Genomic DNA, 20,945 nt, shown 5'->3' with positions numbered 1-20,945 from the left:
TCCTTAATATAAATCCAATAATCCAATACTATAATCCGATAATGGGAAAAGGTTGTCAAAATGACATAATTGCTACTAGCAAGAGAAAAAAATAAAGACCATCGTTTTACGTGAAGTTAAAATTATTGCTTATCGTTCTGGATGTAAAAAAAAAAAAAAAAGCATTATTTTTAATATAATGCCAAAGCGATTAGAACTAGAATCCATAACATTGCTTATGAATTCTGTTTGGTCGGCCAGAACACAGAAGACAATCAAGTGTTGTCCTGATATTGTTCTTGCTTAACGTGGTAATTTTATTGGGGGTCATAATGACATTACTTTTTTCCTTAATTTACCTGCTGGAGGCTAATCCAATTCACGTTAAAGACTTCTTAATTCTGCTTCTCTTATTGACTTTGGCTTTTCATTGCTTCCAAAGTGACCAAGAGATTAAACGTGCACTTGAAAGAGCCCGCTTAGTGCTTTAATTCCTGCTCGGATTTTGACGACCCCATTAAAACAGATGCAAATTGTATTAGACAGAAATTTCTAAAATGCCCGAATCGTGTTAAAGTTCACATAACTTATGCACTGCCTTAGCACTTAACGCAGTAAGTGCTTGGAGTCTGGTGGAAAAAGATTTGCATAATCCCACAAGAATGCGCTGCGAGTGTGTCCAAATGGAAAAGCTCTTCCTCACAGCACACTAAAAAGTAGCAGATTAAATGGCACAGCGCTTGTGCACACTAATTAGCTTCATAATAGTAATGTGTGTGTGTGTGTGTGTGTGTGTGTCCGTCCGTGCAGATGGTACAGGTAGAACACGTCCTTTCGCCACAAAGGATCTGTTTCCCAAGCACATTGGAAAGTCAATGGAAAGTGGCTCTTCAAACAGTTATTCCTTCCTTTTTAAACTGAATGATAACGCGATAAAAACAACTTCAGATTGATAAAACCTTCCACAGTAAACGGAATTAAAACAAACAATATGGTGTCGTAGGCGAAATTCAGTGCCATATAGGTTGATTATTACTATTATTATTATTATTATTAAAGCAAGCACTAGTCAGACAGCTAAGCTGGAGAGAACCCACTGCCTTTGAGATAAATTCAATAAGCTGCATGCCCAGATAGTTCAGTTAGGAACAGCCCATCATTCCTACATTGTTATTAGCTGGTAAATGGTTGGAATTCTGACCAAAGCAAATAAAGCTATGAAGAAACAACAGTCTATGTCTGTAAACTACATGGGTTCTTCTGGCCGATTTACTCGATTTGCGACATGATAAACTCGAGTTTCCAGGAGGGAAATACTCTCCGTATGAGACCGGTTAACTTACCCTCAGATGAAGAAAAAAAAAAGGTTCTTCGCATCCTAGATGAGATTCGAACCCAGGTCTTTCCAACCTAGGCATAGTCGATATTGAGCTACGGAGGCCATCGTAATTTGTCACAACATTTGCTATCTACTGACAATCTCTTCCGGAATCAATTCATACTGCTGATCTTCCTTCCATCGAACTGGAAACCCAGGACACTCCCTGGGAAAGGAGTGTCCTGGGTTCGATCCCGTCGTCGACGTGAGAAGCTTAAGAATGTTTCTCAGACTAGTCAAGTTAGCCGGTCTTGGGCGTGAACAGAAGGGCTTTTCACCCCAGTTTATCTGGGGTTTTTCCTCCCGCAAGCAGGCTAACCGGCCCCGTGAACACACGCATCTACAGACATAGGACACACCGGGAGGCATAGGGCTAGCACCTTATCCTAGGGACGGTTACGGCTTAGAAGAGCTTAAAATAGCTCTGTAAATTCGTAGTAGGGAGAAGAAGAAAAAGAATAAAATGTGCCAGTCGAAAATAAAGTCGATCCAAAGAAAGGTAAAGCTAGAAAAAAAATTTAATGTGAATTCCGCTCATGAAAAGGCTGTCAGCCGATAGCAGTATTAGTAGGTGGATTAACGATGAGATATTCCTCAAATCTTATTCTAGATACCAAACGTGGAGTTGTTTTCCACCCATTTCAGGGCTCCAGTAAAAGAGATGATCTGACACATCAGGCAATGGAATTCTTTCCCTCCTAAAGATATTCACGAGCATTCAGACCCACGGGGGATTTGAACCCAGTCTGTTAGAGAGGGAGAGAGAGAGAGAGAGAGAGAGAGAGAGAGAGAGAGAGAGAGAGAGAGAGAGAGAGAGAGAGAGAGAGAGAGATACGCTATCTACTCTGCTAACCAGGCAGGTAAATCTGAAGAAATCCCTAAATTTTAGGCTAATAATTAATCAATAAAGTTAATTTTAAATTTATTTAAGAAAATGTTTTTAAAGTAAAAGCTTAAATTTAAAGACTGGATTAGGTTTAAACAAAATTTATGGAATTTAGTCACTTCAGAACAAACAGGTTTTCCATGGATTGATTCTCAAACTTTATGCACCTCAGTCCCTGTTTCACAAACTCCTTTAAAACGACATTTTCACGCGAATTTTGTCTTTCTGAGGATGTAAAATTACTGCGAAAAATCATTACATAAAAATCAACACTTTAAAATACACAGTTTGCTCTACTGCAATATATAATAATTATTGTCCTTATTGTGTTAAAATTATTTTATTAGTTTCTTAAATACCTAAATATTGACTCCTTAGTGGGCAGCAGTCCTAAAAAGTCCTCTATTGAGATGGCACTGTGACACGTTGGGAATTTCTAATGAACTATCTCAAAGTACGCTTTGTGAATTACGAGAAAAAAATGTGAAAAGTAACTCGTAAGGATGTGGCCAGTGCCCATATGAGCTGGTCTTCCCACACCATCATTTGCACGCATATTCGCATTTTAAAAACTAATCTGTGTACAGAAAAATCTTGCTGTTTAATTTCCCACGTTTGTTCCAGTTGGTGATTTGAAGTCTGGGCAGATCTTTATGCGTGAACCTGAAGACGCATCTGACACCTTTCAAATACGTACTTTATACTTTCATTAACTTCTGAAAAAAAACGAATATTAACGTGGCTGGATTAAAATTCTTTGCTGTTTTCCCATGGTAAAGTTCTACACTTTGGAAAAAGTCTCGATCTATGGCTAACTTCGGAGTTGTTTTAAAAGGTTCAAACATTGCTAACATTTAGTACGAGAAAAAACGTACGTAATCTATAGTCAGTTTAATCAACAGACTGGAAATTTTCTTCCTAAGCTGAAAACTGTCTGATTTCCTGTCAATTAGTCTGTAGTAGGTAGGTATTCCTACGCAATTCGCAAATATAAGAATGTCAGTAGAATTAGCGTTCCTTGAGTAATCTAACTCTGGCTTAGATAAGGTTTTCACGCCAACCTGCAAAGTTTCATCAGATATTGTTTAATTAGATGTGCTCCGGCTACATGCAGAGACAACAGGAGTGTTGGAGAAGGCGATTAACAAAGCATCTCATTTTGGGGGTTTTCAGACTGTCTGCCTTCTCTTTTTATTACACGCATGCGCAGTCATTACTATTTTTCATGTCACATTTGGGAATAGGAATTCTGGTTTCATTTGTCCAAACTGGAAGACAACAAAGAGAAGTCCAATTGCTTGATATTTTCCCCGGTTACGAGTTAAAAACAGCGTTGTTTTTAAGCCCAGTGAAGAGCGGGCTTAAAAGCGACATTTTTCGAATCAGCAGCGATATGACGCGGCTTCAGCAGCTTCATCCCTGCAGCAGCAGCTAAAGAGATATGAAAAGAAGCGCCATAGAAGTGTCTCTGGTTGCTGAAACCCGCCCTTTGTGAACGTATGGGGCCAATTAGTCGATAGCTGTGTTGATTTACTTAATTTTCTGCACATGTACAAGTGGACAGTGAACAGGACATTATCTTGCTAATGGTAATCGCTCTGCTGCCCTAACCATCCTAATAAATACCCTCCCGCGTGTCAGTTATTACCGTAATGTCCACTAGTAGACTTCGTCGGTGGCCACTCTAGCACCGCACTGCGTTCCCTAGCGGATAGCCAGAAGGCGTTAATGGCGGAGACGAAGCATGCACGAGCAACATACCATCCCCATTACCTGCCATTTAGTTAATTAGTCCGGTTCATTGTCGGTCCGCCTCCACCTGTAGCCCGGTCGTAAAACAACGTCGCCTTATTCCTCACCCTGACTTTCTTTTCACTAGCGGATGAGTTAGAGGCGTTAAAATCGGAAAGTTCTCAGTTGGATTTGTTTGGCTTCGTAAATAAGCTTGAACTCCGCTAATGTTGGCTCCAATTACTCATCTTTGCAAATGTTACTTGCTAATTCTCCTTTCCGGCTGGCGCATTTCTATCAGAACCCGCTTTTTTTATTTTTTATTTTTTTCCGTATTCCTCTAAATGAGTTTTTAAGTGCGAATCGCATTTTTCTCTCGTACGATGAAGAAATTCCCGATTCTGCACCGAAACCCCCTTCCCCTACGGATAAGCTACTTAACTGGCATCTCTCTCGTTAAACCTCGCTGTGGCCCTTTCCTTTTTTAAGCCCGCTTGAAGATGTTCCTGCTTAATATTTCCAATGACGCAGATAACCACACTGCAAGCCCTTTTAAAAACTGCTGAATACTTTTCACGCCCGTTAAAAAAGTTGTGACAGGAAGAAGTGAAAGAGGGAAAAAAACTGTCCACGTATTACGGTCGGTGCAGTTGCGAACACCTGAAGGGATTTTTGGATCAATAGGTAAGTCGCAGTGAGTCTCACGTGGTAGTCGGATAGAGCACACTGATTATTGCAAGGAGAAAGTACAATGGGCTAAAAACTCGAAAGCACTTTCTATGGGCTGCGTATCCTACACCTTTAAAATACCGTCTACAAGGTAATTTAAAAAAAGATAGTAAAAAAAGAATCCTGGTGTATGTGTCTTGTAACCTAAACTGAAATATCAGCTGGCGAAATTGTCAACGCCAAGAGAGAGTACGTGAAACTCAGAAAGGTTAGTCAAGTGTTTATTTCTATTTATTTTCCTAAAAAAAAAAAAAAAATCAACTCCACTGTGCACTACTGATGTACAATTTCTAGGAGACGCCTTCCTGTAGATATTCTTATGGGCATTGCTTATCCAAACCACACTATAATTCCATGCGATAATCCCTTCAGCGACACTCGCAAAAGAGATTCCACTGGCAAAACAAAATGCTTTTAGAAATCAGCGTTTCAGTTTGCAGAGAAAGGATGGCCCAAACTCACGTGGTCCTAGAGGCTTTCTGCATAACTTACGATTTATTTAAGCGTGTGCGCCATACACCTTGAATACGAATTTCTCCTTTTTTTTATTTATTTATTTTTGCAGTAGGAGCTCGAAACACTGCACAACCTTCCTAAAGGCTCCACTGAGGAGAAGAAATAGAAGTCTTAAAAATCTACCGTCATTAAATGAAGGTAGATTTGTCGTATAATATTTTAATCCATTTCTTAACCTCTTCATGCCATTCAGCCTTCAGATGTAACAAAATAACGAAATGTTCCACATACTCGTACACGATCATTTCTTTGTGATTAGACCCTGCTGTTGCTCGTGTGTGGGAGTAATATATTATAAATGCTCATTTTTTTTAATTCATACGTCAGAAAGTGTGATTTAATTTCATACATTTCAACACGATGTTGAGAAACCAGAAAAAAACAATTATAGGTATATATTTTGGTCATCGGTCACACCCACGTAACAATTACTCGCAGTAGCGCGTGATTCTCAAGGTCTGAAAATCGGAACTTGATGCATTGATGAAGTCTTAGAGAATGAGTGAGTACCTGAGGTATCCCATGTTACCAAAAAAAGTGTAATAAAAGCGGAAAATGATCACTTTCTTCATTAGCAAGTAAAAAAGAAAAGAAAAAGAAATGACTAAACTTTTACTGACAGGAAAAAATCACTTGACCAAATCTCATTTGATTACGATTTTCTACAGTATCTATAGGGAGCAGCCCATCCCTAGAATGATGGAGATATTAATTAGACTTACCCATGCCGTATGTGTAACTGAACATTTAACCTGGTCCAGTATGCGTTAGTCCTTGTCTGAAGAAGAACAACGGCTGTTATTTGGAAAGCGACAAAAAATTCCACTGAAAGAGTATTTAGGTTATTGCACGCTTTAGTAGCATGCAATATAAGTTGTAATGAAAAGAAAAAAGAAAAAACATCTTATCTCATGACCTCAATGAACGTAGAACGGAAGTTGTTGCTCACTTGATATGGCCTTAAACAGCATTACAGAACGGTAACATGTTCCAGCTGCATCAGTCAAATAATCATACTCGTAGTATTTGGCTGAAAAGTAAAGCTCCAAATGCGCGAGCTTGTATATGTGTATGTGTGCGTCAGAGAGAGAGAGAGAGAGAGAGTTGCTGGTGAGTGAACAGTTATGTCCTCTTTATGTTTACTGAAGTTCTTTTATTTATATAACTTGCTTTAAGTTCTTCCTTTCGGCGAACTTGGTCCTTAATTCATCTATTACGACTTTTAAAAAAAATTCCGACGAATTTATAGAAAAACATTTACCAACGTACCAGCCTTTAAATTTTTATTTTTATTTTCTGAGAGATCTATAATAAAAAGAAATTGATTCTCCGTATTTTTTTATTATAAGTTCAATTTACATAAAAATAGGATGGGGGAGGGTGTTTTTGAGAAAGCTGGAGAGAGGTGGCCTAAGGAAAGTGTTCCTTATCCCATGGGAAAGGATTTATTTATTCATTCATAACTACTCATAGCTGAAGTAGTCATCCATCGTTATATTTCGGAACATTCTTTCAAAGTTAAAATTTGCATAAAGTCTGCTTAGGCAAAGTCTGCCATTGAAATGACACAAGGTTTTCCTTTGGAAAATTCACATCTGAAGGAGCCTCCGCAGCTCAATGGGTATTGACGATGCCCTTTGCTTGGAAAGATGGACTCGAATTGTCTAGGACGCGAAGACCTTAAGGTGACAAAAGTTTCAAAGCAAAATGCAAGAAAAACAGTTTAATTCTGTAGACTTTTGACTTATAATAATTAAAACGACAATGGCGACGACAACAACAACGACAACAGGGATAAAATAAATATCCCCAAATATTAAACGTTGAGTAAAAAATAACAATCGCTGATTTTAGCTTTTCTTTATCTGCGAAAGAGCATTTCGGAATACAAATAACGTCAATCGATGACATACAACGTGAGGTATGCTAATCACTTTAGTTTTGATCAACATGCAAAAGACTTGTTCCGTTTATTGTTTGTTTGACTAGCAACAACCTAACGCAAATTTATGCTCCACAGAGTTATTTACTTCGAAGGAAAGCCTTATTAGACACGCACTAATAAATGGTTATTTGCTTTCCGTAAATGCGAATAATGTTTTCGAAGAATAAAAACAGAAAAAACAGTAAAAAAAGAGGAAACCCCGACATAATTATAAGAGAACAACATTAATTTCGCTAAGCGAATATCTCAAGTAGAAATTTAATTTGGACTACATTAGGACTTCCACGCCTTTTCGTTATGCAGTAAATATAATTAAAAAGTTTCTATTTGTTCCTCCGCTGAAATAGCAATTTCTTCTGCCTTCACGAGACGAAGTTTGAAAATTAGAATATTTCTCTTAATGTTATTCCCAGCCCAACAATAACAGAAATGAAAGTTTTATTAATTTGCAGGCTTAAAATTATATTTCTGAATTTTCTGTCCAGTAAGTTATCAAAGTTCTATAATTATTGCAATAAATAATAATTGCAGTTAATAAATTCATTTGTCAATTTTTGATTTTTCTCGATAGAGGGCGTATTGATCAGATCGAAGCTGATCGCTTGGAGCACTTAATGTAAATATATCGTGACTGAGTTGCTAGAAGGGAACTTCATTTAGAGTAATTGTTTTGTATGCTGTTATAAGTATTTTAATTATTGTTCTTATGCAGTTGTGCCTTTATTTTCTAAAATTATGTGCTTTTATTTTTGCGCTAGTGCGTGAAAATTATTAATAAACGAAAGACTGGTAGATTCATTCGGTGACGCACAATCCTTGATATGACATACGTTTACATCTACGAAAAAAAAGGAGCAGTTTATAAATGCAGTTTTTAAGCAATTAAAACATCAGTACGGTTTAGGCTTAACGCTGTAGTTTTCAAGTTTCGACTGCTATGTAGAAATTATTTTTTCGTAGCGATGCCCAGGTGGCATATTGACCATAAGAGGTAAATAATTTCCAACAGTTACTGTATGACACAGAAATCTTTTCTATAAGGCAAATCAAACGGAAATGTTTCTATATATAACATCCCTTGATCGAATAAGAGGGGGATTTCAGCTCCACCCCTTTTGCGTAACTAGAGAGTTGTTCTACTAATAAAGCAGTGACCATCCCCGGTTGTCAAACGATATTGATTCTGTTGAAAATAGGAGACGACACGGACAGCCGAAAGGAGCTAATTTGATTTAAAATGATGCATTCTTGGGGCCGAAGCGAGTTCAGGCTGAAACAGTCGGGCAGAGCCGTCCAGGCGTGACAGCGACCGGCGGCAGTACCGATTAGCCGTGTTTCGCGGTTGCGAGACGTCACTTCGCTCCGACAGTCCCACTCTCTACCGGACCACAATCCGGAAGCCCGTTTTTTTTTTTTTTTGTCCTTTTTTTTTGTTTTGTTGTTTCCGTCTTGTGTGATGGAGTAGTTGGCGGTGGAGGAAGGGGTGGGAGGACTTCTAATAGGGGAGTTTTGAGACCATCAGCCTAACTTCATCAGCGCTGGGGAGACCAAGATGAGCCCGCCCATTAAGTAAGAGAAAGTTTAGTGGCTGCACTTTATTAGGAAATTTACTCGGCACTGCGATCGACTTAACAACCCCCCCCCCCCCTTCAAAAGCCGTCTGGAGAAGAGCCACTATGCGCTCTCTTTTCTTCTTTCTCTCTTTCGGTGTAGCCGTTTTCAAAATTGATTTCACCTTCGGCGCATTCTTTTTCGGTTAAAGAAGTTTTTATTGAGGTGAAGAAATGCTAATAACTGCTCCGTCCATTCGATACACGTTCTCCTAATGACGCCCGTCTCTTGCATTGCACTTGGAAACCACGCCCATCGAGTTTCATTTGATGCATTCGTTATTTCCTTCAGATCGCACTAAACCCCCTCAACAACCTCCTCGACTTGTCCCTGAAGTCGCATCAGACAATTTCACGAAACCTTTACATGTGCGAGAGAAAAGAAGGACGCGGAGGGTTAGTTGCGTATCGTGTGTGACAGCAGACACAATGGAATCAATTTGCTTGCCTTGAGCTTCTTTCGCTTTGCTTTTGACGCAAAAGAATATCTAACAGTAACGTCAAATTTTCCTCATCTTCATCGCCAAATATTAGTTTAGTGTCGGATTAATTCATTTGTAAGACTCATTCTTGGATTTTAGAATTATGCCAAGCGGTCCATTCACGATACTAAAGAAGTGTACGTTGATCGGTCTCTCTTTATGGAATCATCATTGAAAAAAAAATGCAGAATATGATAAAAGGGTTGGTACACTGCAGTACATGTACAATACGCTAACGAAGTTTTCTGATTCTTGAAATGGCGATTACAATAATTAAATAAAGCGTATTTCACGAAAAATAACGAGTTACAACCATAACACAATCCACTCATTCAGCATTCTCAAAATCGAATAAGGAAGACTACAAAAAATCACAATGAATATCAAGGAGGGAATCCACTTCCAGTTCATATCAAAACCACAAGGACAAAAGTCGAAATCTGGGTGGAAACTAACACACGAGTATACTCTAAAAAAGCTCGCAAAATCAAAACTAAAATGAGCCCAAAGAGGAGATCGTACTCAAAATTGTTTTGAGCCCTTTTGAGTGACAAATACAAAAAGAGAAATTTGGTATTGAAATCGCTTATGACGAATGGAATTTAACACAACTTTTAAATTGGATTTTTTGTGGTTTGCTCAATCGTTTTCGAAGCATGTACATCGATTGAGTTTTTTTTTTGTTTTGTTTTAATCCGGTCTCTTTCGTTTAGCGCCGTAGTTTTATTTTACGATAGTTTACTTTTTCGCAGTTGATAAATGCACCGAATATATCTCAAAAATTCTCTCTCTCTCTCTTTCAAAATATTGCTTTATTTTTCACTAGAATATTCCACTTAAAAAATGAATTTCATTCATTCTTCTCTCTCTCTCTTCTGTCTGTTCACTGATTGACGATGCCCTTCGGTAGGAAAGATCTGGGTTCAAAATCCGTGCAGGACCAAGAATCCTTTCAAAAGCTTTTTCTTTTGATTCATTTTACTTTCTTCCTTTTTTTTTTTTTAGAGTCCATAATTTGTGTAAAATGAATGCTGATCACCGTATAACACTAAAGGAAAGAACTTTTTCTTTAGAAATTGCGTTCGCCGGTCTCATGAGGAGGTTATTGGGTTTTCCTTCCCGAAAATAGAAGAATAAAAACCCAATTAACAGGCGTAATACGCTGACCTTATAGCCTTAGTTGCTTTGGCAGTTACTCAAAACAGAAACGACGCTTATCCGTCCCGTTATTTGTCCAGGAAGGCTTAGTTTAGATCAATGCAAAATGCGTGGATTTACAATTCGGTTATCTATTTTCAGAGATGAGGAAATGACCTTTCCGATTAAAAAAAAAAAAGACTAAATAAATAGATCAAAAGCAACAAAAAGTTCCCGTGGGATGACCGAAGACGTGAATGGTCTTGGATAACGAAGCCCGATTCGCTGCATGAAACAACAAAAGAAATAAAAACATTTTTCTCCTTTTTGTGTCCCCAAGCAAGACGATCCAGAAAAAGGAAAAGAGCCTTCAAGAGTCGGAGTGAAATAAAAACAGATGCTGCGTTATTGCTTTGATTTGAGTGTTTCTATTCAAATCTATTCGCAATTTAGACTTTCAAATCCCATCATAAATTCTGGCGAATCGTAAATCGGGTGCAGATGCAAACTCGAAGCTACTTACAATTCAGCTGACTGTCTCCGCACTGTAAACATACGGAGGCGATTACGACCGTATTTAGACGCTGCTTTCTTTTAATCCCCTTTTTCCGAGAGCGTCATGAGAAGCGACTAATAATCTCCATGTTTGGTACGAAACGATCTGATCTGTTTCATTTAACTGCGCGTTAACTACGGATCGTCATGTGAACTTGGCCTCGACGTTCGCACGCAGTATAACAAGCTATACGACGACAATTTAAGGCGTTGGCCACACCGCAAATTTCAGCGTGTCGAAAGTGTAGAACACGTTTCCGTATTGGAGCGAAACCCTTTCCGCTATCGGCCGGTGATCTGCTTAGCAATAAAGCGACTAAAACGAGTGTTTGTGGGGTGGATTTAACAGAAATATGTCCCTACGGTGATGTGATCTCGCAACAATTTCGCGGTCGTAGCTCTAATTTCATCTCGCCAGAGTTGATGCGAATCTGAAATAGCATTTGCAGAGGGGTTGAAATTATGAAATTCTTAATAAACGATTTTTTTGTTAATCGTAAGAGTTCGCGGGAAGTTTTTGTTATTTTTTAACGCGACACTTTATTAGGAAGTCCAAATAATGAAGCAGGCAGACTACACGAGTGCTGCGGTGTCAGCTACCAGATTTACGGAGGTATTTCACGCACTCGAGCACAACTGCGTACGTCTTTCAGCGGTGAGTGCACGTTGCGAATTATCTCGATGAAAACAAGAAATCCCAGCTTTCGTGGAAACGCTTCGAAAGTGGATCCATTTCGGTAACAAAGGATTAACCTTTGACCACAAATAAGGTGACATTTCATACCGAAATGCGGTCTGAATTTTTACTAGTGTTTGCCTGGATGCCACTTATTGGCTCTCTCACACACACACACACATGATCGCACGTAACGTTTTATATTTAAGAGGGGAATATAGTCGTCGCAGCCGTATTTTCTCTCTTGAAATGAAAATCCCCACGAAGCTTTTTGCAAAATGAATACTTTTGAAGTGTAGTTTTTTTTTTTACATTAAATTTTTTTCATATTCGGAGTTACCATTTACTTCAACCTGGAAAAGATAAAAAAAAAAGCTTCTCGCTGTAACTTTATCTTAATTGTAATCGTGTGAGGTACAGCTAATATATTGTTAGTCTATTCTCCCTCCGACAAATCAGATTTTTTTAAAAATTTATTATGCTTATTAATAATGAAGGCAGTAATCAATTCTAACGAACTGATACATTAAAAATAACATAAAAAGATCGATTAAATAGCATTTCAAGAGATTCGGTAAAGGCTTTAAATGATCCTCACAGAAGAGAGCGGGTCATGTTTCTATCGAGTTTTAGAAAGCGTTGATTATTCGTGTTGGCTTTATTTTGAATTCCTGTTAGAGGGGAGGTCATCAGAGAAGGTGTTGTTCGTCATATTTCTCGATAATGTGGGGATATTTTCCCAGTGAAAGCTTATTGCAATGTTCGATCGTTTTATTGTTAAAAGCCTTACAGTGGGAAGATCTTCTCCAAAGCAGAAATTGCGTGGGAGTGTCGTTTGCTTTACTGCGCACTCTTCACGTCTGCTTGGTTGACATTTATTCATCTTCACTCATGGAGGTGCAGTTTCAAAAACACAGAAGCTGCATTGGCTCTCTCTCTCGACGTTATTCTCCCAATTTTAGTGTCCCAGCGACCCGAGAAAAAGGCCACTAATTCTTGCGACGATATTAAAGGAGTGCGTAGTAATGAAGGTGAAGTCTTGAAGGGCCTGGATCACGCGTCGAAAGCGAACCCTCTTGCGCTGCAAACGGGCATTGTTGTAAACACTCACACACACAACTCTGCGAAAAGCGGAGACCACACACACACGCACACAGATTGCGTCCGTTGTGACCTCCAAGATCAGAAGGATGAAATGGGACACTATACATCTCCACCTGGTGAGTAGTGTTGAAGATTGGCGCGCGCCTTAGAAAATTGTTTACCCGGAATGTTTTAATTTGCCCCATAACGTCAAAGGCCCCCCCTTCAAGTGGATATCCACGAAATTAAACGGTCCGCTGCACTCTCTAATTTGCTCGTAATTGCTTTTTAGGCCTATTTTATTCACATTTCATCAAATTCTCGGCCGCTCTCTCGGCGAGCCGAGCTTCCTGTGAATACATCCTCTTTCCTTTCACTAGCGTCGGTTAATTACAAGGCACGAGAGCTTTAAACTATTTAGAGAGAGAGAGAGACGATGCGGAGACTTGGTGGAGGCCCTTAATTAAAGCCGTCCTACTCGTTCGCTCTCCTCTCAGCATCCCTTCTCCCTTGTTATTTTCTAGCTGGAGGGCTTGTTTTCGCTGAACCACTTTCTCTGGCGACGGTCATTTAAAACCTCCCTCTACCGGTTGTGCGTGCGTGCGTGCGTGCGTACGCGCACGGTGTGTGCAATGGAAAGCCGAGATACACAGTCTCAGCGCTTTTCCAGACATCAGCACCTATAATTCCATAAGATGAAGCAGTTTTTGCGTGTTTACCGGGGAGAAGTCCTTGCCTTTGCCTCTCTGATTTATTGTCTATCGTATTACAGCTTGCCTTTGCCACACTGCTCGAAGCTTTTTAATTGGGCGATGTGCACGTGAGTGACAAATACATTGTAGACCTGGCGATCAGCCGAATGCCTCGACCGAGTCAGTTCAGAGCCACCAGAAACAACACGCCAGCTAGCAGACGACGTTACCAAGACAACCGCGCGTGCCTAGCCGCTCACCCCCAGTAATTGTTTGGTAACGCTGCAGGCTCGAGAACTCCATCCCAGCAGAGAGCGAGTGGGGAATTACTGCGAGCTAGAAATGAAGGAGTTCTGTCTGAGTTTACTAAGTGCGATGCCGTTTCGTACTGGCCTGACAGTGTAGCTCGTGGGATATCTCACTCTGATTGAAGCACAAAACAGCACGGCTGCGATTGGCTGGATAAAACTAATAAATGTAATGGATTCACGGTTTGTGGACTTCCCCGGTCCCAACTGGGCCGAACGGAACATGTGCGTGTGCTCTTGGTAGGGAACTTGCATCTGGAGAGCGAGCCACATCACTACACACAGCCATATTTTCACTTTTTGCTCGAAAACGCGCCGCACAACAATGAAATATGCGTTTCCTTTGTCCGAAATTAAAGAGCGCACTTTCAGCCCGAGCACCACTTTCGACGGCGACTCTGGAGGGTTCGCCGAAACTGCGATTTCGACACAAAAACGCAGATATTAATTACTTTGATATCTTTGTTATTACGCGCAAAATAATGAAAATTTAAGGAGGAAATTAGGAACACTTTTTGTCAAGTGTGTGGGGGGGGGGGGAAGGGGTCAGGGGTGACTGTAATGACAGGTACATTAAACTGATTCGCAACTCGGTGCCAACTGCGTACTCGTTCTCGAATTCTATGTAAAATAAATAGACGCTCCTGAACTATACGAAACCATCTACTACAACTCCATCATTTTCATTAATTTCCGACGCTTTTCAAACAAACTGCAGCACATCACGCTTCTGTAAATGCATTCAAGCGAAGCACCTTTGAATTATAGCAAAAGCTCTGTGACTTCTGGCAAAGGCAGAACTTGCGAGATGCGAATTAATCGAATATACCCTGTAATTAACAGTTACGCTAATACATTAAAAATTAATTCACAAAATATTGTCACGTTTATGACGAGGATGCGATTATGTTCGTGATTTCTCTCTCCCGTTTGGTAGAAATTCGTTGTTTTTCCTTTAAAAGAACCACCCTAACCAGAAAGGAGTGATTTCATTCTAAAATCGATGTTTTACCGAAACATTCATTTAGTTTATTGAAACATAAAACTTTGAAATTATGATTACGACCGTCATCATCCCTCTATCTGCATTGAAATTGCACAAGGAAATTTTCTCAATCTTCATGATTAAGTACGTTAAAATAGTCTTAAGAGGTATTCGCGCAGTCTTGAACTGTGTAGATACTCGTATAATAACGATACTTCCATCCTATGAAGAGAGGATGGAGATGAGAACTGAATAAGAATTAATAAAAATTGCGCTGTTTGGATGTTGGATTAGCGCTGAGGTCATGGGCGTCCGCGGAAAATTTTCCAGGGCGGGGGAAAATAACTACATAATAAATTTTTATTTAATCGTTTAATTTTTGGGGATTTTTTTTCACAAATAGATCCCAGGGGAGGAACGATTGCCTCGATTATCCCCCCCCCCCCTCTGCGGAAGCCCATAGCTGAAGTGTTAAGTCCACGGGATTCTTATGAAGATGATTATTGGGTAACCATGCACAAAATTGAAGCTGTTGATTAACCGTAATGAAGTAAAAATTACCAAAGAATTATTGCGATAATCCAAATACGGGAATTTACAGTGAAATGGATTTGGAATTTTTACGTTGGGAATCAGTCACATCCATCGCTTTGAATGCGGCTGATTTCCAACTAATAAGCATCAGTGGAATAGGAGAACTTAAGGAACAGACACGAAATACGAGTTTGTTTTTCGGAACACAGGTTACTCTCATCGAATTATTATTAATTCCCGAGAACGCGTCCACTTTGGGTTACAGAGTATTGGGATCGGACTTCTTAATGCTTTCCTTGCTGAGATTCTGTTTCCAAGGACACGCCATGTATAACTGTAACATCCATTTATCTGCCGTGCGTGCTTATTTCATGTATTGCCTTCCTCTATTTGCAGGTCTGGTTTCAAAATCGTAGGGCAAAGTGGCGGAAGACGGAAAAATGCTGGGGCAAAAGTACCATCATGGCGGAATACGGCCTCTACGGAGCAATGGTCCGCCATTCGCTACCTTTACCGGACAGCATCTTGAAGAGTGCCAAAGAAGGAGACGTGGGCTCCTGCGCTCCCTGGCTACTAGGTAAGGACTGCATTTAGACGTGGGAAATAACTTTGGCAAAAACCGAAAAGAAAACATCTGAACAGTTATTTGAGCCGTTCAAATGATTTTCACCGACGCTGTCTCCAAGTTATTTCCTTTTAGTTCTTCATTATCATCCCTGAATAGATTGCAACCAATTGTATATTAATAGAAATAGTTTCTTACTTCTGATGATAATCTCAAAGAAATTTATTAGTTTTTGACAATTAGCACGACCACTTCTTTGTTTAGTTAGTGGCGTATGGTTTATTTTTAGTCTTCCATTGGCCTCTGTTCTTGTGAGAGGGCAGTATAATCTCGGTATAACTGGAGGAGATTTTGAATCGCGAAAATTAGCCAATTACTAAAGGCTTAGATTTAAAAAAAAATGTTGCAGTTGTATTCGCTAAAATTGTTAAAAATATTAAATCAGCAGTGAAATGGGTAATAATCTGGGGCGAGTGAAGTTCTTCACTCGCCCCAGATTATTATGGTTTGTGTCCGCGCGGTTAGCCTAGTGGCAACCATATGCCTGGGGAAGGAATGTCCTAGGTTTGATTCTCGTCGGTGACACGTGAGGAACTTAAGGATCTTCCTCAACCATAGCCAAGTTAGCCGGTCTTGGGCGTGGATTGCAGAGTTTTTCTTCCCAGTTTATCTGGGTTTTTTTAAGGTCTCTCTCTCTCTCTCTCTCTGTCCTCGTTGGTCTCATACAGAAGACAGCCATAGTTGCTTCCGAATGATAATTTGACGCAGCCGCCATCTCTGCGTATTCAGCTTATGGAGCACACGTTTTTCCGACGAGAATGCCAATAAATTCCCTCCTGATCTTTTGAACTTTCTGTGTGTTCACGGGACAGGCAAACCGGTCCCGTGAACACACAGGTCAAAAATACATATTTAATCCTTCATTGGGAGGGCTCAACCAGTCCTAAGGGGCGGTCGAGGAACCAGGGGGAGGGGACCCACACGAATAAAATAAACTATGATTTGTCCTTAAATGCCACGCTGTCCAATTAGAGCAAGGTTAGGATGAACTTCATTCAGAGAACATTTCTACATATAACCAGGAGTGCACATTAGTTCACGTTAATCGGCCCGATTGTCCGAGTACCTTGTACTTCTGTCGGTCTTGACGATGCTATTTGGTTGGAGAGACTTGCGTTTGAATCCTATCTAGGAGGTGGAGACAATTCATCGGAGATTTTCAGCTGAAGGCGAGTTAGCCAGTCTCGTTCGGTAGTGGACCGAACGAGACTGGCTCTTCTGACGGAAACCTGTCAGAAGAACACAGAAATTTACAGACAAAATACACCACTGACCTTGTAACGTTGGGTCGTGAATCCAAAACAACGAACCAAACAACCCGTTGCCTCGGTCCAATGCAGTTTCGTACACCATTGAGAAGTATTTGTTGACTGAAACAAGGAAGGCCCTGATCTGATCCAAACTGCAGTAAAAGAGCTGTTATTTGTATTAAAACGAGTTTATTTCTGTTCACATAGTAAACCTTTTGTTTTCTGTCGCATCAGATGGTTGTTTGTAAAATTCCCAGGAAAATATTTACGAAAACTTGATTGGCACAAGAATCAAATGAATTTTCTGCCTGGTCCAGTCGTTCTGGACTGCAAATGCTTGCCTTTCTCGCTGCTCACTAAAACGGAATCGTTTCCCACACGAGATCTTAGGGTTTCTGAAAGGGTGTTCAGCGGTTGAGCGGAAACCACAGAAATATTACTCTCTTCCTAGGCATGTTGCGATTCTTGTAATCATCGATCTTCCACCAGGAGACTTAAGTCGATTTACAGTAGCATCGACACGAATTCCTTAAGTTATCCAAATTCCTACTTTATGCCTTTAAAGTATACGCAACCGAACGTGTTTCAGGTCTGCTCGTCCAGCATTACTAAATCAATTAGGGCAGGTGACCCACCTCCCAGCCATACCAATTATCTCATTCTTTCTTAAGCTTCGTGTTTCTATAACCTTCCGCTGAAATCCAATTCTGATATTTTCAATCCTGAAGAACTCAAGCAAACTACTTCAAATGAATCTTCTTTCCATCTCTTGTAGATACATCAATGAATTATATTAATCGCCCGATTCTCATAACAGTCGTGAAATAATTCGCAATTAGATATCGGTCTTACCAGAGACAACTTGTACAACACAGTTTTAGAAATTTCTTTCTTCTACAATTGAAGTTTTTTTTGTTTTAATTAAAGCTACCATCTGCCAATATTTACTAGTTACATTACCAGCATGATCCCCAAACTTAAATCCCTCATCAATGAGCTGAAATGCTCTTTCCAAAACCTGTCTCTTCAGCATACATCCGTCTTCTAACTTTTCCCACACACACATACACAAATACTTCTGTGACTATTGAAGAAACACGCATAATCCACGTTTGTGCGCAAACTCCTGTCAACTTACCTGACGTGGTGAGAATAAGCATGCGTTCAGTTAAGAAAGTTCAAGAGATTAGGAGGAAATTGATTGGCATTCTCATCGAAAAAACGTGTGCTCCATAAGCTGAATACACAGAGATGGTGGCTGCTTGAAATTATCATTCGGAAGCAACTATGGCTGTCTTCTGTATGAGACCAGCGAGGACAGAGAGAGAGAGAGACCCTATAAAACATCTTCACTTCCTAGATGGAATTCGAACTCGAGCCTTTCCACCTAAAGTACATCGCATCAAGCTCTCCAGTGTGGACAAAATTAAATTTTCCGGTACTTCGTCGTGATCACTCAGATTGCATTCGTTGCATATTATATCCAATGAATCTCGAGTTCCTCGACATAAGTCGAGGAACTCGAGATCTTTGAAAGGCCCAGTTTGGGTGACTCGTTCAACTGTTCTAAATAAGGATTCGTTGGGATAGCAGAACAGAACACGCGCGTGGAAATTCAGAAATAAAGACAGTCTAAAGAGCCATAAAAAATAAAAATTTTAATTAAACCTTAACATAGTTACTGAAATGTCATCTTTCGTTCTGCTTTGGAAGGCAGCTGATTTTATAAAATTTTGAATTAAAAAAAATTTACAGAAAAATTTAAGATAAAAAAAAGTATAATAATGAAGACTAAATGTTTAAAAAAATTAAAAATACGCAAGGCAAGTGTGAATATGATGACGTCATTTTTATCTGGATCGCACGCTTTATCACTCGCTCAACTGGATCGTTTCTATGGAAACGATCCAGCTCAACATGAATAAGGAGTGTTAGGCTTCACGTTGGTTTTGCCGCGATGCAATCAACACGAAATGCCCTAATACCATTTTTCGCATGTAACATAATCAAACATGGAAACCTCGACCTTATTTACATCCCATCATATCGGTCTCATATCATCATAATATTATATTTTTTGGGGGGCTATGAGCCTCCGTAGCTCAGTCGGTATAGACGAAGCCATGGGTTCGAGCCCGTCCATGACGTGGAACCTTTATCTGGTCTCTTTCGACGAAAGGTGAGTTAGCCGGTCTCATACGGAGGTGGGAGGTTTTTTCACCCGGAATCTCGGGTTTTTCGTCCCTCAGAACAGGCAAACCGTCCCCGTGAACATATACACTTCTAAAGACATAAGACACTCCCGGAATAAGGAGTAACCACCCTGCTCAGTAGTGATTTCGGTTTCGAATGCCCACACAGTAAAAAGTGCAGGTCTACGCGAGAGAGAGAGAGCGAAAATCAGGATGATTTTTGTGCTATTATCGATCTGCTTAATCTTATTTCCTATTCTGCCTTACAGTTCTTAAAAATATTAAAAAGGTACAAAAATTCAAGTATGAAATCAAAATGTCTTCCACATGAAAAGTACGATTTCAACATAGAAAATTCTTAGTAAGTAATACTTGACGTGAAATTACACTTTTCTTTTACTACTTTACCCGAGCATGAGTAAACAAAAATTTGCACGTGAAGCTTCTTCACAACCATGCCGCTTGTGTACAAACACTGTTCACTTCACATCGAATTGCCTCAGTATCCCATAATGCACATTAGACTTCCTTTCGGACGTGTCTCTTGCAAGGCATCAAGGGACGAATCACTACCCAGACCGGTTTATCTTTATTCATTAGTGGAGTCTTCTCTCTCTCTCTCCCCATAATGCATAGCAATGTATACATCCGAAAGGAAGTGGGATGTGCACTGTGGGATACTACAGCTATATGATGTGAAGTCGTATACAAATCGACTAGTCGTGAAGATGCTTTAATGCCAAATCTTTTGCTTGCTCACATTTGGATAAAGGATTGAGAGAAGAATTTAATTTCTTGTCAAGTATTAATTTGCGACCCTTTATAAATATTTAAATTAAGGAGATATTTAATCCCACATTATTTCAAAGTCGAATAAGAAAACTCTAAGATAGAAATCAAAGAGTTTTATGCCGAACATAGCAAACTATAAAAGTTCGGCGAGTCCAAGCGTGAGCAAACACCTGGGTGGTACAATACCGGGCAACTCGTTGTAAAGGTGGATAAGGCTAGGATCGCTATTCTTAGTATTTGTCCTAATGTAAAACTCATCCCCTAGGAGATGTATGTTGTTTTACATTAAGGGAGATAGGTCACTGCCCAGACCGGTTTCAACCTTTTTTACAGGTGAAGAGGGCTCTAAAAATAAGACGATCCCGAAAGATCGCCCAACTCAGCGTTGTTCCACTCAGTGACAAGCTCACCCCGTCACCGAGAAGAACTTCTCAGCATTGGCTCTACCCAGTGGCAGGCTCACCCCACCACCAAGCAGAGCCATAACCTCAGCGGTGACCCCACTCAGAGACGGGCAAAAACCTACCTCCAAGCGGAGCCTCTCAAAGCCAGATCCGCCCCGCACCGGTTTCCACCCTCATTGGGGTCTCGTCAGTGAGTAGGTAGACCAAATAATACCAAGATTATAGTGATAATAGCTTTAATACTTTACAGTACGAGTTGTCGAAAAGGTGCACAGGTAAATTAATGAAATAAAGAGCCAGAAGGCGTCACTTCGGCGATGTTAAAATTATTTAAATTGTTATTATTTAAATTGTTATAATTTAAATAATTTTAACATCGCCGAAGCCTTTTTGGCTCTTTATTTCATTACTTTATAAAAAAAAGAAATTTAGGGAAAAAACTTAAATGTGTTTAAG

The 20,945-nt window shown here is 39.9% G+C and overlaps 1 protein-coding gene across 1 annotated transcript in view; it reads left to right on the top strand.

Annotated features, from left to right (window-relative positions):
- LOC150102154 (uncharacterized) overlaps positions 1–20,945 on the top strand; it is a 256,858-nt gene that overhangs the window by 192,913 nt on the left and 43,000 nt on the right. Inside the window, exon 6 of the mRNA XM_090399520.1 lies at positions 15,623–15,803. Coding sequence (XP_090255646.1) covers positions 15,623–15,803 — 181 coding nt within the window. The remainder of the gene's footprint in view (positions 1–15,622; positions 15,804–20,945) is intronic.

This window comes from Typopeltis vanoorti, chromosome 10 (assembly GCF_054136105.1).
Source record: "Typopeltis vanoorti isolate ZY-2024b chromosome 10, IOZ_Tvanoo_1.0, whole genome shotgun sequence".
Taxonomy (NCBI): Eukaryota; Metazoa; Arthropoda; class Arachnida; order Uropygi; family Thelyphonidae; genus Typopeltis; species Typopeltis vanoorti.
The sequence above is the reverse complement of the archived record's forward strand: the minus strand, read 5'-3'. Positions and strand labels throughout refer to the sequence as shown.